Source organism: Stegastes partitus, unplaced genomic scaffold (assembly GCF_000690725.1).
Source record: "Stegastes partitus isolate 25-593 unplaced genomic scaffold, Stegastes_partitus-1.0.2 Scaffold1394, whole genome shotgun sequence".
Taxonomy (NCBI): domain Eukaryota; kingdom Metazoa; phylum Chordata; class Actinopteri; family Pomacentridae; genus Stegastes; species Stegastes partitus.
In genome coordinates, this window is record NW_007579125.1 from 1 (window position 1) to 16,777 (window position 16,777).

At 38.4% G+C, this 16,777-nt stretch overlaps 1 protein-coding gene across 7 annotated transcripts in view; it reads right to left on the reverse strand.

Moving 5' to 3' along the window:
- Positions 1-50: 50 nt before the first annotated feature.
- LOC103370242 (myb-like protein X) overlaps positions 51-16,777 on the reverse strand; it is a 40,725-nt gene continuing 23,998 nt past the window's right edge. For 5 of the 7 annotated variants that reach the window (XM_008299225.1, XM_008299219.1, XM_008299226.1 and 2 more), the window contains 25 exons: positions 16,501-16,572; positions 16,110-16,175; positions 15,971-16,033; positions 15,815-15,886; positions 14,533-14,598; positions 13,472-13,543; positions 13,308-13,373; positions 12,654-12,725; positions 12,483-12,521; positions 12,260-12,331; positions 12,096-12,161; positions 10,488-10,541; positions 10,316-10,387; positions 10,161-10,229; positions 9,633-9,695; positions 9,231-9,287; positions 9,072-9,131; positions 8,708-8,779; positions 7,700-7,762; positions 7,538-7,600; positions 6,621-6,695; positions 6,503-6,542; positions 6,346-6,397; positions 5,723-6,137; positions 51-4,371 (listed from right to left, as the gene is read on the reverse strand). In XM_008299225.1, the coding sequence (XP_008297447.1) occupies positions 2,833-4,371; positions 5,723-6,137; positions 6,346-6,397; positions 6,503-6,542; positions 6,621-6,695; positions 7,538-7,600; positions 7,700-7,762; positions 8,708-8,779; positions 9,072-9,131; positions 9,231-9,287; positions 9,633-9,695; positions 10,161-10,229; positions 10,316-10,387; positions 10,488-10,541; positions 12,096-12,161; positions 12,260-12,331; positions 12,483-12,521; positions 12,654-12,725; positions 13,308-13,373; positions 13,472-13,543; positions 14,533-14,598; positions 15,815-15,886; positions 15,971-16,033; positions 16,110-16,175; positions 16,501-16,572 (3,420 nt within the window). In that variant the 3' untranslated portion in view covers positions 51-2,832. Of the gene's footprint in view, positions 4,372-5,722; positions 6,138-6,345; positions 6,398-6,502; positions 6,543-6,620; positions 6,696-7,537; positions 7,601-7,699; positions 7,763-8,707; positions 8,780-9,071; positions 9,132-9,230; positions 9,288-9,632; positions 9,696-10,160; positions 10,230-10,315; positions 10,388-10,487; positions 10,542-12,095; positions 12,162-12,258; positions 12,332-12,482; positions 12,522-12,653; positions 12,726-13,307; positions 13,374-13,470; positions 13,544-14,532; positions 14,599-15,814; positions 15,887-15,970; positions 16,034-16,109; positions 16,176-16,500; positions 16,573-16,777 lie in introns of all 7 variants that reach the window. The other 2 variants (XM_008299221.1, XM_008299222.1) reach the window with 2 other exon arrangements.

Genomic DNA, 16,777 nt, shown 5'->3' on the forward strand with positions numbered 1-16,777 from the left:
GTGTAGGTGAGATTAGTGACATATTCAAGAGCAGGAAAGAGACATAAACAGACGTTTTAATAACTTTTAATCATTTATTTGTTCGATAAGAAACCAGCACCGTAGAAAAGAGCGTATAAAAACATAGAACATACAAAACATCAGACTAAAGTGTCATTAACATGTTGTCATGTTAAACCTGAGAGAAAAAAACAAACAGGCACCAGGTGATTTAAGAACAGAAATCATTATATATATAAATATTAACACCTGAAATATAACATCTCACAGTAAAAACAAATGTCTAGAGGCGACACAACACACAATAATCTGGCTATTTTTACCCTGAAACACCAATAATATATGAAGTAACAGACACCATGTAGAGCAACATGTTGCATATGCTAAGGATTTAAATATATATATATATATATATATTAACGTTAGGAGCCAATAGCAGCAATGCACGCTGTGTTTTACAGGAAAACTGCTGGTTGTTTATGGCGAAAACAAATCAAAGTCACCAAATCTTCAGCAGTAAACATTCAGCGACAAAACAGAGAAAGGAAGAAGATCCATCCGTCTGACTTTGGAAACTCAGATGATCATATATAAAGAAATGCACCGTCACAGACACTGTCTCACAAACACATTTCAGAACATCAGAATTATTTTAAAGTTGATCGAGTTACATAAAAATATCTGCACATCAAGACTTTCAAGGAGGCGGTTCGCCCGCATTACGGAAAAACTTGCACATCCTGTAGTTTGGTTTTATTTGCCTGTGGAGCAGATTTCTGTTGCCTGGAGCTGAACGTTAATCTCATTTGTGCTGCTCACAGCATTAAAAACAGAAACTCTCTTGTAAAATTAACCCTCTGAACCCCGAAACCCGCTGGAGCTTTATTTTTCTGTAGCAAAAATTAAGTTTTCTCAGAGCCAGAAACTGTAAACTTGATATTGTATCGAATTGACTTCACGCATCTCATGTAAAAGTTCCCCAGAAATAAACTGTTGGCACGAAACAGATTCTGTCATGAAACAAAATTCCTGTTCGAGAAGTCGTGAGTGACTCAGCACTTACCGACAATCATATGACAAGAATTCAGGGACTTGTTGGCTGAACTGCAGGCTGTGTTTTCCAAGAAACGATAAGAGACGAGCATTAAAACAGATAAAAATGTAAGTAGTAAAATATCTGTAGGATGCAGAGCCACCATGTTTTACAGGTACTTGAAGAAAAATGTTGTACATGACGATTCCATTTTTTGGGGGGTAAATAATAACAATAATAACAATAACAATAATAAAAAATCTTTCATTTTTCTGATTTATGACATAATTTTGTTATCCTTGAAAAAACACTTTCGAGTTCTCTCTCCTTGTGTTGTTTCCACAGATGTGCAGGACTTCATACTGCAGTAAAAATGAGTCCACAGTGATTAGAAATTTGAAAGGAGCAAAACAAAAAAAAGCTGTTTGGAGTTCAGAGCATTAATAATGAGAATAAGCTGCACATATCCTGACTGACTGCTTCTTGAAACACCAGTTTATTGAAGCTATGAGGAACAAAAAAATTATCCATCCACCTGCTTTGTGTCGACATGTGAAATCTCTTGAGACATCTCAAAACCTGCAACTAAAACAATCTGCATGTTTTTTCCCTGTGATTTGGGTGAACGGACCCGTTAACGTTAATATTGCTGCGTGTGAGATCACTCCATATTTACTGCATAGTGCGCTACTTGTACCGTCGGACATTTCAGAGTGCGTATATCTATCCACTATACAAAAAAACAACTAGTGTTTATCTCTTTACCACAACTTTCAACGATATGGTAGCAACCTGTCAATCACACGGTTGCCCCGCCTTAAAATATCCCTATTTAATCATCTACTTTACTCTAAATGGGACTATCATTTACAAATTTAACATCGTGCTGTGTTGAAAGAGACTTAAAACTAGCATTTGAGACCAGAACCTTATGAGGAAAGTGTTTACTGAGGTAACAAATGAAGTGAGAAAACAGGAGTTATATATAATCTTGACTTCTTTTTGCAACCAGGAGTCACCCCCTGCTGGCTGCTAGACAGAATGCAGGTCTAAGTCACTTCGGCACTGGCTTCACTTGTGGACCATGAGTGTGCATTATAAAGTAGTGGTAAATGAAGGAGTCATTTCAGACAGTAGCGCTTTGAGTTTAATGCTAATATTAGCGCGCTAACATTCTCTCATGACCAATGCTAACAAGCTCAAATTTAGCAGGTATAATGTTCAGCATGTTCACCAATTAGTCTGCATTTCATTTAATGGGTTAGCATGCTGATATTTACCCATTAGCATCATTAGCGATGATTCAAAGTGCCGTAATTCATTACACTTTCAGTATTCCTGGATTAAGTGTATTTAGTGTTTATTCAGTATTTGTCCTCAGTAATTTGTTGAGCAGATACTTTTTAATTGAGGTATTTATGAGACATGTTTTGATTTATTTGTTCCTGTACAGCAGCAGAAACATTGTGCGTCCAAAGTCTTATTTCAGACCTGATGGTGGCAGTGCGAAAGTCCCGAATAACGCAAATCCCATGAAAACACCAAAATCAACAATAAACTGAACCTAATAGCAAACATTAGCATTGTTTTCTAGCTAAACACACACCAGTGAGTGGATTTTGTTCTCAGGAAGAGTTCAGGTGATTTAGTTAAAGTTAGAGTGCAGGACTTTCCCATATAAATAAAAGAACGAAAAACCTAAATGAAACCTAAAAATGTGACGATTCCCAGGCAGAGGATTCACCGGACTGGAGGTAACACATTTGTTGACGTTGGTGTCATCGTGGAAGGTGTTAAATCTAAATGTAGAGTCCGTCTTCCATCAGAGCGTTGGATCGAGGTCGAGATCCGCGCCGGCTGTGTTCGTGTCCTCGATCTCTGTCGCTTCCCTGTCTCTCCCTCCTCCGACTCCCTCCATCCTCTCTCCTCATCTTCTCCTCCTCCTCCTCCTTCTCGCCTCCTGCCCTCTCAAACTGCCTCCTGGCGTTCTCCACCCGGCTGCCTCCTCTCTCGTCTCCCCTGTGGTGACTCCTCTTCGATCCCTCTCTGTCTGAAGGCTCCCTGTTCGTCTCGTGGCTTCGATGCGACGCCGTTTTTCCGTGATCTTCTCTCCTCGTCGCTCTATCTGCTGGCTTACTCTCTGGTTTCTCCTCTCTGCTTCTTGCCATCTCAGCTCTCCAGTCCTTCACTCCTCTCTCCTCCTCTCCTCTCCTCCTCCAGCTCTCCGTCCTGTCGCTGTCTCTCGTTTCGTATCTGTCACTCCTGCTGCTGTGCCTCCTCGTACTCTCCTCTTTATTCCCTTCAGGCTTCTCCTCCCTGCTGCTCCTTCTCCTTCCACTTTCTCTGCTCTCATGGTGTGTTCTCCTGTCGTCCCCTGATCTGCTCTTTACTTCTTCCTGCTCTTTTCCAGTCTTATTTTTCTCTTTTTCCTTCCTGTCTGCGGTTTTATTCGCACCGGTGTCTTCTTTCACCTGGTCTCGCTTGCTCTCGTGTTTCTCTTTCCCAGCTGTTAATCTGTTCTCGGTTTCTTTGTCTTTCTTGCTTCCTTTCTGAGGTTCTTCTTTTAAAACTTCCTCTTTGGAAGTTTTGACACTTGTCCCGTGTTTCGGCTCCTTTTCTTCGTCGCTAATCTTCTCTGATTTGCTGACTTCTTTCTCCTTTTCTGGTTTCTTTGAGTCCTCTTCATCCGTCGTCTCCTCTTTGTCCTTCTTTTCCTCTTTATCAGCTTTCTTCTCTTTTTTCTCCTTCTTGCTTTTCAAATTTTCCTTCTCCACCTCTTTGCTATTTTTCAGCTCCTCCTCCTCCACCTTCTTGTCCAGTTTCTCTTCCAGGAGGTCGAGCTCCTGCTCCAGCTCTGCCAGCTTCTTGGGATCGGACTCCAAGTCGTCCTCCACCTCCACCTCCACCTCCTCGATCTCCTCGTACTCCTCCACCTCGATGCCGTCCATCGTCTTCTGCAGCTGCGTCTTCACCTTGTTCAGCTCCAGGAGGCCGTCTTGGAGGTCTTTGCAAACTTCTCTGATCTTGGCGGCGAATTTTGTTTTGGCGCCTTTGCGGAGTTTGTGGGAGTCTTTGGCGAGGAAGAAAACGTCCAGAGCCAAGAAGAGCGCCGACATGACGCCCGTGGTGACGCTGATGGCCTGGGCGGCTTTGGCGACGCCGCCTGCAGCTCCTAGAACCTGCACGGTGCTGATGAGCTTGTCGGTGTTGATCATCAGGGCTTTCCCGGCTCGGCCGCCCTCCTTCATCACGTGTTTGATGTTGTGGTTCAGAGCCTTTTTGGCGGCACTTTCGGAGTATTTGCTGAAATCCCACTCCTCCAGGGTGTCGATACCTTCCTACAGCAGCGAGACAATAAAGGAGGGTAAGTATGGTCTCGGGGAGACATAGTCTTACTCTTTATGCAGGACTTCTCACGATAAATCATGTTTTATTTCAAAAACAAAGTCAGTGGTGAAATAATAAATAACATCTGATATTATTCTTTCATATTGGTTAGAATGTGTTGGAATATTCTTTAAATTTCCTGAACAAATTAGGTCATTGTTAAGGTGGAAACAGTGGCAACTACAGAATTATTTTAGACATTTCTGAAAGGCAGGAAGTGAACAGCTGATTTATTTATCCATCCATCCATTTATCATCTATACACCGCTTAATCCTCACCGGGACAGGAACCGGCGACCTTCTAGCTGTGAGGCAACTGTGCTAACCACCAAGCCACCTTGCAGCCCTAATTGCAGCAATTTCCCTGAGGTTTCCACCAAAGGGATCAATAAAGTTCTATTCTATTCTATTCTATTCTATTCTATTCTAATTCATTTATATTATTGCAAATATGGCAGTGTGGTTGGATTATAACTCAAAGTGATAACAGAAGTGCTAAAAATCTCTTTTTCCTAAGAAAAGGTTTAAAGATGTGGAAATAACTTTATTTCATCCCAGACACTGCAACATGCTCACTGTACTATATTATGTTTGCATATTTGCATTCTCATATGATCACTTTTTAAGGGCCTTTAGTGCATTAAAGCTCACTTATTTCACACTCATACTGACCAACGCATGTAAAATATCTGACAACCGGTAGGGCTATGGTCTTTTTCAATAAAGAAGTTTTGTCAGTGTTTACTTGTAGTATATATGACAGTAATTCTGAATGTCAACAATCTCATTAGCTAAGAAAGTGAACCTCCGGCCTAGTCAGCTGATTAAAAATGGAAGTGAAGCTAAATGAGCCCTTCTTGCACTACGATCATAAAGCTGAAAGTAAAGATCAACAGTTACCAGAAATAAGTCTAGATTTAGAAAGCACTTTTTCTGTTAACATTTCTCAACTGGCAGGTTTCTACACTAATTAATTTGAGAATTGACAGAACATGAATCAGTTTAATAATCAAGTGAAAAATGCTGTCAGAACAGCCAGATTCTCAAATGTAAACTGAATATCTTTGATTAATCGATTGACTATTAGCTGGATAACACCAATGATTTCAAGATGTCACATTAACCCGTGTCACTTCATGATCACCATTCTTCTCCAGGTGGATATTTGGTGGATTAGATTAGAAAAAACTTACGCACCACACCAGCTTTTTACTCTTTGATCATCTTCCTGCCTGTCCACCTCCACCTGTACGATGCTACCAGCTGAGCTACATTTATATTTAAAAACCAACACGTCCTCACCTGCACGAACTCCATGCACTCTCGGATGTCTTTGATCTCATCCTGGTAGTCCTGGATCATCTTCTCCACCTTCTTTCGGTCCATGTTGGAGTGAACCGTGTCTGTGATGTTGGCCGTCGCTGACGTGATGCTGCCCGCCGTCGCCACACTGATGCCCACGGCTGTTACGATAATGGAGGCGCCAAATGTGAAGGGTGCCAGGATGAGCCCGGTGATGGTGGCCACGCTGCCTGCAACGCTGGCGACGCCGCCGCCCACAGCTGCTGTCACCGTCTTCTTGTGGAACTGATCGGCGGCGTCGGCCAGAGCCAGAAGCTCCAGGATGCGCTGCTGTAAGGACGCCCCGCGCTGGTTGAAGAGACGCACAAAGAGACGGGCGGCCATGTAGACTCGATCGGCCGCCTGCTCCATCGCCCTGAAGAGAGAGACACACAGGAACTGTCAGCTCTTGTTGCATCGTAGATGTATTAAAATATTCTACTCAATATATACTAAAATATAACTGAAACCCTCAAGTCAATAAAGACTCATTCCATAACTTTACCCTGATACATTTCCAGAGAACCTCCAATAATATTTTCCTGTGTGATATAAAGCTGTTAAAAAACAAAGGCTATATTTACGTTTCTTCATCCTCTGCCTGGAAATTAGAACTCTCGTTCCACTCCGTCCAACCTGGCAACCAGCAGCACAAACAAACAATTAGTGTACTTTTACATTATGATACTACAAATACAGCGTTAAACAGCTTATTGTTTAGATGTAAACGCTCACACTAACCTTTCACTGTGTTCCACCACTCCATCAGTTCATCAGGTTCCTGAAAACAAGGACCTTTGTTTAAAAAAAAGACAACTCACCACTTGTACAGTATATATACATATACAGTGAAACAGACCTGCTCAGTTTGGGCAGGATTTTCTTCAGTCGGATAAGCTGCCATCTCCACCTGCTGAACCTCCACTGTGCTCTCCTGGAAAACAAACAGTAACACAACTTCTAAGACAAACTCAATCTGTATAGTTCACATGGGTCCATTTTCCCTGTAGTATTCACTGAAACACATAAAAAAGTTATTTTTTTATTATAATGATTATTAATATTAACTTTATAGCATCTTTCATGCAGAGCTGCAGCCCAACACAGGACAATAATAATTGAATAAATTAATAATACATTTTACTGTTTAAAAATCCAGCTGGAGACGATTCTAGGAAAACATTTCTCAAGATTTCTTGCAAGAAAAATCTTAAAGAACGACAGTATACAAGATAAAAGCTCTTGTTGGAGCATAAAATAAAAGCATCTGAACAAAAACATCTTCCAAATCCTCCTTCCATTTTTGTTACAACCACGTTAGGCTGCAACTAACGATTCAACTATTGATTCAGCTATTGATTATTCTCTTGAAAAATCAATTAGTTGTTCGGTTTGTCAAATGTCAGTAAATGGCAAAAAAGGCATAAAAACATATTTAAAATGACAAAGATGGAATAGAGTTTCTGTCCTAAACAACTACTCAACTGTCAATTAATCAGCTGTCAAAATAGTTGCTAATTTATTGAACAGTTGACAGCTGATTGTTGCTACTCTGTGTACATTAAAAGGCCATTTAAAGGCAAACAGAAACAACTCTGAACACCCTGAATATGTGCTAGGAAATGTTGTTTCTGTGATGTGAGGGATTCAGACTCAGAGAAAAGCTTTGAACTGCATTAAAACATTTTTACTGAAACTCTACTTCATCATCATCATCATCATCATCATCATCATCATCTTCATCATCATCATCATCATCATCATCATCGCACTAACCTGCGCTGGGTTCAGCTCCTGAAGCTCAACAGACTCTTCAACCACAGGCATCTTATCTGAACTCTGTGGAAAGAACAGAACAGTGTTATTTTCATGACCTAAACATAATCTCTGTAATAAAATAAATGATTAAGTCTTTGTTTTGTTGCCGGCGGCAAATACCTGTGAAGCCAGATTCAGTTTGGGAATTTTAGGAAGAGTTTTCTTGACTCGGAATGACACAACCTGTGGGAAAAGAAAAAACGAAGAAGCAAAAAAGGTGTTATTAAAATGTAAGAAGGATTGAAACATCAAATGTGAGAGTTTAAACTGCAAAAAGCAAGAGAAACTGTTCTCAGCCGTAAACTCTGCTGAAAATGTAAGTAGCGCTTGTTTTATGTTGTTCTGATTTACCTGCTGGTTCATTCCATCTCAAATCATTACATCTTCAGCTCAACCATCTCTGATTTCCCTGAATTTTTTTCTAACATGATATATGGATATTTATACAGATATTTGTGAAATTTTAGCTTGATGCATCAAACGCTTTCTGAAATATAAAAAGTCTGTCTACTTATTTTTAGGACATATTTTCGCACATTGAAATTTGAGGCCTTGTTTGAACAACAATATCTCAGGAACTATTAAAGATAAAAGCCTTAAGATTTGCTCAGTTGCATCTCATTACATTCAGAATCTGCAATATTGGACAAGTAGATTAAACAGTCTCAGATTATAGCTGAGGGGAAATATAAAATAAAATATAATCTTTGAGCACAACACAGAAGTCAACTCGTGATATTTTCTGAACAATATGTAGCTGCATGTCACAAAAGCATAAAACAAAAAGCATCAAATATATACTCATATGAAATACTTGATCACAAAAATGAAAAGAAAAAAATGTATTTAACTTTCATAACTGATTGAGCAGATGTGACAAGTTGTAGTACAAAAATAAAAGTATTGCCAGAAAAAAAAAAAAAAAACGCAGTGAAAGTGGCTCGAACTGCAATTAAAAATAAAGATATCCAGCAAAGTATCTCATATATCGATCTAAAATGTCACAGATACCATTTTAAATATCAATAGTTGATGATAAAAAAAGGTTTTGAGGAAGTCAGAGATGGTTGAAGCCCCCCTGAAGATTTGCAATAGAATAACCCCACTTCTCTCTGAACGGCATCTTACTCGTCTTTTCTTCTTGATGGTTCTCCTGCGTCTCAGTCCGCCTCCCTCCGGTGCCTCCATGTCTTCACCTTCCTGCAACAGAAGACAGAAATATCAGAGTTTAGCAGCTCAACAGGAACTCAGGAGTTAACGGGGATCAACAAACTCGTTCACAATCCTGCCAATATCAATTACCAGCATCATGCATGGACATATTTTCATATTTTCCTCCTCCACTGATGAAAAATCATTTGTAATGAAGAATTCTAATTTACTATCTTCAGCTTTATTTCGATTTGACTTCTGTTACTTCTTCCTTAATAACTGCTCCAGCTGCTACTGATTTCATAAAAGTGTAGATAAATACGTTTAATATGATTCGTACCTGCTGCTCCACAGCTTTGGGTGCCCTCTTGAACCTCCCAGCTAAACCGCCTTTTCTCTCCTGTTACAAAAACAGAGCAGAAAGTATTTATCTTCTTATTAAGACACACAAAGGTGAGGAGGTGCTACAATTAAAGAATATATTACATTCAAGGCTCACCTTTGTGGTGCCTGTAGCTTCTAAAAGATTCTCGTTACTGGACCATAATTCATCCTCCTTTAAAAACAAAAACAATGAATTCAATTATTTCAACATTTTTGTTTGACAAATTATCATCAAGGTAGCAAAGTACGACACCCGGTTACAATAACTTGAACATTTTCAGTTTTCACTAAACATTTATCCTCATGAAGGTCTAAAAAACTGAAACTTAAGCTCTTGATTAAAAACTTCAGACATTCAGAACATGTTCAGAACATTTCCTTCTCCTTTCCGGCTCATGTTACTGGTATCTTCATACCTCAGTGTTGTGTTGTAAGTGTGTAGCAGGAATCTAGAAAATCTCAGGGAGTTTCCTCCTGCACTTCATTGTTGCCTGCACAGACTTTAAGAGTCTCTCACCTTTCCAATCTCTGTGAGGCTGTCGCAGCTGGCTGACAGTAGCGTCGAGTCACTGAGCGGATCCTGGAAAAGAAAACAAATTATTTTAGCATCTTAACTCAAGTCCAACAGCACCTTTTAGATGCTGTATATGCATTTTGTGAATCATTTCTTTTTTAAACTGGTTTTAAATCATGTTTTTAAAATGAGTTTTAAATCGCAACTCAAACCCCCAAAAAGTAAAAATTTAAATATATGTGGTTTGTACAGGAAGAAAATAGGAAATAAATAGGTTATGAGATCAGCTTCAATTTTCCTGTGATCAGAAAACAGATCAAATCTTTCCAAAGTCTCATTTGTAATAATTTGTCTGATTTACAATTTAGGTTTTGAGTGAGTTTAAGTGTAGCCCTGTGATAGACTGGTTACCTGTCCAGGGTGTCCCCTGCCTTCACCCTAATCAGCTGGGATGGACTCCAGCCCCCCTGTGCCCCTGGTGAGGATTAAGTGGTATATAGATAATGAATGGATGATCATGTATGTGGTTACCTGAGTAGTAACAGCGCGTGGAGCTGGTTTGGGAGACTTTTTGAAGATCCCTGCAAATCCTGTTTTCTCCTGAAATGTGAACACAACAATAGTCAATAATCAATAACAGAGAACATAAAAAAAATACAAAAAACAGACTGTGACAACATCTGTACCTTTGTTTCAGCTGCTTCCAATAGATTTTCACAACTGCCAGATAGTTTCTTGTCCTCGCCGGTGTTTGATTCCTGAACACACACAACAGGAGATAAAACAGTAAAAAGAGCAGCTGAAATAAAACGGTGTATTATATTGTAATGTTAATATGTTTAACGGTCATTACTGCACCTCGTCTGCTGGTTTCTGAGTTTTCTTAAACATCCCACTGAAGATACTTTTCTCCTGAAATCAGACATAAAACACAGAAATAATCTTGTTAAGTGGCCGTAAAGGTTACGTCAGCTTTATATGACGTTTATCTGAATCGTGCCGCAGTTAATAGTGGAATTAAAAATGTGAGTCAACGCAGGAGGTGCTTGTCTGTTAGGGAAAGACATCACATATAGACACTCTGTATGTTTCAAGTCAGAAACAAACCTTTGCACCTTTACACATCTTTGTAAGCAAAGGAAGAACAAACAAGGAAAATGTACTTAATAATCTGTATCTCATTTTGATAAAGAAGTTCAAACAGTAATCTGTTTAATTCGTTAGAGGAAAAAATAGTTGTTGCTCAGCTAAAAATGTTGTCATCACATCACTTCATAGTAAAGTCTTTATTCACTCAGAAATGTCTTCTGTGCTGTATGACAAAGCTGCAAAGCCATAAATCATCAGGAACAAGAAGAATTACAAGTCTGCATTTGTAAATACAGGTAGAATGACGACACTTGATTTGGCTGAATGTATTTCTTCTCCTCTTTCATTGCAATCTGCTGGGTTTTTCTCCTAGTTTTGTTGTTGAGAAAAGAGAGAAGAAAGAAAGAGAAAAGCTGTGCGACTTCACTGCAGCCAGGCGATATGTGAAACTTTCTCATAAAACCACGAGACTTTGTACATTTGTACGGTTTGAGATCCTGGATGTTTATAAGAAATGTCGTCAGAACTGCCATTTACTAATCATAAAGCTACATTTGTCTCTTCTTTAAAAAAAAAAAAGAAGTTAAATCTAGTTGTTATTTCTTTGTTTACCAATAAAAAATAAAGTAATACACTCACATGTTTGTATTTAAATAATATTATTATAAATACCACAGTAAATTCGACCATTTAAAATTTGCAATCACGTGACATAACCATTTCTTTGAGAAGGAAAAGAAATCTTTTCTTTCTTAAAATCTAAATCCAGCATATTATTAACTGTATATTATGATCAATCATTTAAAAAAAAAAAAAAAAAAAATTAAAATTTGAATTACTTTATTTTTAAACATTTAAAAAAAAAATGGAAATCAACATGTGCAACATTTTTCCCCAGTGCTCACACTGAGAAACAAACGGTGGCTCTACATACTATAGATATTTACTACTTACATTTTAATTTCTAATTTTTTACATTTCCTATCTTTTAGCTTTTCCTTGCAAACACTGCCTTCAGTTCAGATGAAAACTAACTGAATTACTGTCACATGAATGTTGGTCACAGCTGAATTACTAAAGGCCAATTTTTATTTTTTTTATTTTTTTTACAGAATCTCACTTGTGGAAATGGTTCATCTTTAGCAAATTTTTAAATGAGAAATGTAGAATAAAGTGATAATTTTCATTACTGTGTGGCACGCCACATATAACTAGCTCAACCATCGTCTGAAAGTTGAAAGTCTGATAAGTTTTTTGTTTTTTCAGTTTTCTGGCTTCTGATTCTGAGGGTTTCTAAAGTTTAAAAGAATGAGTGAAATGATGAAAGGCAATAGTGCTCTAATGTGTCATTCATAAAATCATTTTCCAGCTCGGTACCTTGGTGTTGCTGTTTTCAGCCAAACTGTCGTTGCTTGCTGACAGCTCCTTCTGAGAGTCTTTCTCCTACAAAATGAATAAATAAATCCAATACATTGTTGGTATTAAAGTGTGTAAAACAGCAACTTCCACAGACAGTGATACAAACAGTGTAACTCATTCACCTCTGCAGCTTCCTCGTCTCCTGATGCTTTGGGTGTTTTCTTGAGAAGTCCGCTGAACAGCCCACCTTTCTCCTGATAAATGAATAACAAAGAGTAGGATAAAAAGGACATTCTATATTTGGCATTGCTACGAGCTAATCTGCTTACTAAAATGATGCAAAAATCAATCAAGCTGTGGTTTTGTTGAAAAGCCACTGACCAGCTTGGATTTGAACTCACTGACCTGTGGCTGGTTCTGGTTGCTGGCTGAGATCTCGCCGTCCTACAAACACAAAATCAAAACGCCTTCAAAGTCGTGATACTTAAACAGACATGAAGTAATAAAGACGCATTGATAATTTGTTAAAAGGTTGCGGATAATGTGAATAACGTCCACACTGATCTTCATAGTTACCTCGTCAGATTGAGCAGCTTCTGCAGGTTTTTGAGGCTTCTTGAATATTCCACCAAATATTCCTCCTTTTTCCTGAAACAGACACATTCAGAGAGCACAGTCAGTGATCTCTCTGAGGGCAGAGCCTCACAGAACTGACTGTTAAGATCTGCTGTTTGAGCACATTAGAAATTAGACTTTTTTCATACAGTCTTTAGAGGGAGACATTATTAATTGATCACATGAAGAGTAAGATGAGATAGACTTTATTGACTTAAAGGGATATTTGTGTTGGGCAGCAGAGTTACAGTACAGCTGTAACTCCACAATAAATAGCACTTCATACAAACAATACTCTAAAAGACAAATGTGAATTTAAAAACAAAAAAAGTGCCCCGATCAGTTGAGTAACCAGTGAAAGAACTGAATGTAAAAGGAGAAGCACATCCACAAAACAGTGCAGTGAAGTGGGTCTGAAAGTTTTGTTCTAACGAGTTCTGTCTCTGATAAATGGTGTAATTCGGGTGACCTTTAGAAGATAAACTGCCTTTCAAACCCACCAGTGACTTTTGGGGTTCAGAGGATCATTAAACTTTGCCTTATCTTCAAATTAATGTCTCTGGGTGCAGATAATAAAATTCAAGGAATGCATTTAAACATTTTCCAGCTCGGTACCTTGGTGTTGCTGTTTTCAGCCAAACTGTCGTTGCTTGCTGACAGCTCCTTCTGAGAGTCTTTCTCCTACAAAATGAATAAATAAATCAAATACATTGTTGGTATGAAAGTGTGTAAAACAGCAACTTCCACAGACAGTGATACAAACAGCGTAACTCATTCACCTCTGCAGCTTCCTCGTCTCCTGATGCTTTGGGTGTTTTCTTGAGAAGTCCGCTGAACAGCCCACCTTTCTCCTGATAAACACAACGAATGACAAAGACACAGTATATAAAGCTGATTATTTATTTAGGATTGTTGGTAACTAAACATAATTATGTTGCACTGACTGTGCATTGCTGTATTCTGATTGTTATCTGTACGTATTGATTGTTTTCTGATGATCAGTTAGCACAACAAAGATTAAATTAGGGTTTAATTGTATTTAATCTCATGTAAATGTGTTTATCGTGTGCATATCTTTAAGTTAGATTATGTTCTGGGATGTTGTCACGGTTTCCTACATGTTAATCTGTCTGGCTGTTACGCTAAAACCAATTATTCCTGATAAAAACTGACCTTAACCAAATTTAATTAAGAAAAATAAAACATGTAAAACTAAAGTATGCATTAAATTTACTTGACAACATCCTCTTGAATATTTTGAGCGCAGGGTAAGCTCAAAACACCAAACTGGCGAGTGTTTATGATTTAATCATGTACCATAAATATCACTTTACGTCCATGTTTTAAAGCATACAGCTGATTTATTTTTTCTGGCAGCAGACTCATTTCAGCCTATCATAAAAAAACAAACAAACAAACAAACAAAAAAAACTTGTACCATCTAGAAACATGCCGTAGTTTTTCTTTCGCAACATTATTTTCATCTGAGTAACTTAAAGCTTAAAAGCAGAACATCCTTTGAATTTTCTCTTTAGTGGTGCCTTCAAAGACACTCAGCTGCCCTGACAAGCTACACCACAAAAACTGAAATCTAGTGGTCAAACACGTAAATGTGGACAATGTAAGAAGGATAATGTAGATCGAATACATTCATGATTACCCTGTATGCAACACACAAGAGAGAAACCAGAGCAAGAAAGAAGAAGCTCAAAGCTCTGAAAGTGACATTTTGAAGAGGTCAAGATGCTGCTGTCAGTCCAGCTGAGTGTGAAACAGGAGAAAAGTTTCTTTATCAGATTAGTTGTTGGTAACATATTTGTGTAACGCTGCGTTCACTGACCTCGTCAAACAGGTTGTCGATGCTGGCAGACCTTTTGAATATTCCAGCCAGGCCTCCTTTTTTCTCCTAAAACACAAACAGTAAAAAAATATCTCGTTATACACTAAATTTATTGCAACAGACACACAGATTTTAAACATGAGCAACTAAAATGGCTAAAGTGACCATTTGTTTAGATACTCTGCTTAACTTTTTTTTTTACACAATAAAGAGCCCATATTATGCAGAGTAACTTTATTTTGGGGATCTACTAGAATACTCTGATGCCTCATGTCCTCATGCTAAACATTACTGCAGCATTTCTTTTCAGCCTCTGTATGAAACGTTAGGTTTTATTTCTTTTTTTTAGTCGCTTGAACACGTTTATTGTCTGCTGACTGGTCAGCTGGCCAGATGAAAGTGAGGAAAGGTAGCTGTGTTTGTAACCCAGATCTCTGAGTAGAGGAATGCATCTCTAGCAGAAGCGGCTCTTGCGCAGGATATTATGCCAAACTGCAAGGAAGCTGCTCGGTTTGGGGGCCAAACTAGCTGTGTTATGCAAATGTGTTACATGGTGATGTAGATACAAAAGCAAAGCCTGGGATTCAAACTGGTATTTCAGGCTGGTGAGGGGCAAAGATTTCTGTTGGAGACAAAAACTCCCTTTGATGTGGACTTTAAAAGTTTAAAGATCTTTTACATGCACAAAAAGATGAAGAAAAACACTTAAGGGATGAAAAAAAAATAAAAAAACCCAACTTGAGCTCTTCAAAGATCTACAAACAAACCTCATGTTCAGTTTATAAAATACGATGCACTGTTCTCACAGTCTGCAGAAAATCAACAGGCAACAACAACTATATAAAGTCTGATTCCTTTTTTCTTATTTCAAGCTATACAAACATTCATACAAAAACATTTTACTCAGAAACTGTGTCAAGAAAAACAACGACAAGAGGCCATTTTCTTCACGATTAGCATTTTACTTTTAGTATTTTAAGTAAATATTTTGTGTTTACTCCACTTTTACTTAAATGGAGAACTTTATAGTGTAATATTACTACTTTTACATCAGTGAAGGCTTTAAAAATACAAATATGTCTGTTTTAATCTGGTCTGGTTTAATCTCTTTTCGCTTTTTTAACACATACATCAAATTTAGATTTTAAATAACGCTGAATGAAATGATTGACGCAACCTTATAAGCGCACAGAAAACTGATATCATCTCATGCAATCGGATTCGGTTTCCTCTTGACGTGACAAAAACAGCTGAGACAGAAGAAGCTTTTAAACTGAAATACCTTCCGGGTGGTTGCGTCGGTCAGATTCTCGCTGCTGCCAGATAACTGATTGTCAGGTTTTCCCTCCAACTCCTGAATTCAAATCAGAAAACCAGTAAAAAACAACATCTTTTTCTTCATAGGATGTTTCATTAACTTTCCATTCAGCTGCAGTACCTTCTCTGCTGTGACGCTCTCTGCTGGTTTCTTCTTAAACATGTTGCTGAAAATGTTTTTCTCCTAAAAACAACAAACTGATGTCAGTAAGCGTTCCTGCTGAGGTTAAGATCTCCGAGTTCTGTTACATCACACTCACCTTAGTGCTGCTATTCTCGGACAGGTCATCATTGCTGGCCGACAGCTCTTTCTGAGGTTCTTCACCCTGAAACAGAGGAAATTTGTGCCACATGAAGACTGTGGAAAAGTTCAAAATACTCTTGCTGAAGGGGAAAAAACAAGTAGAAGCCTACGAGGGACATTTTTTACTGTGTTACTGCTTTGTGAAACAGACCCCAGGACTTCATTTTACCACCACTGAGAAAGACCACTGCCCATTTGAGAGTCAATGTTTTGCTCAAAGGCATTTCTTTGGTGGTTAAAGTTTGCTGCATTTTCCCCCCGTGTGACATTACGGCAACGTGTAACTTTTAAAACACAGATTTACTGTTTGAAAATAGCGATGGGATGAAATCAGAGGAGACGCTCACCTCATCTGTTGGAGGACTTTCTGTAAGTTTGGACGACTTCTTGAACATTCCACTGAACGCGCCTCCTTTCTCCTGAAATACAAACGATGCGTTCACTGTCTTCAATTTGAGTTCGTAGTTACATTCATCCATCAAAAGACAGAGGACGAATGAAATGACAGGAAAAATAGATGAAAAGTGTCTCATGCTGCTAAAGGAGCAGAAAAATTAGGAATATGTTAATAGATAATTTAACAGCTTTAGTTTTCTGCAAAGTCTAGTTAATATCACACCGACA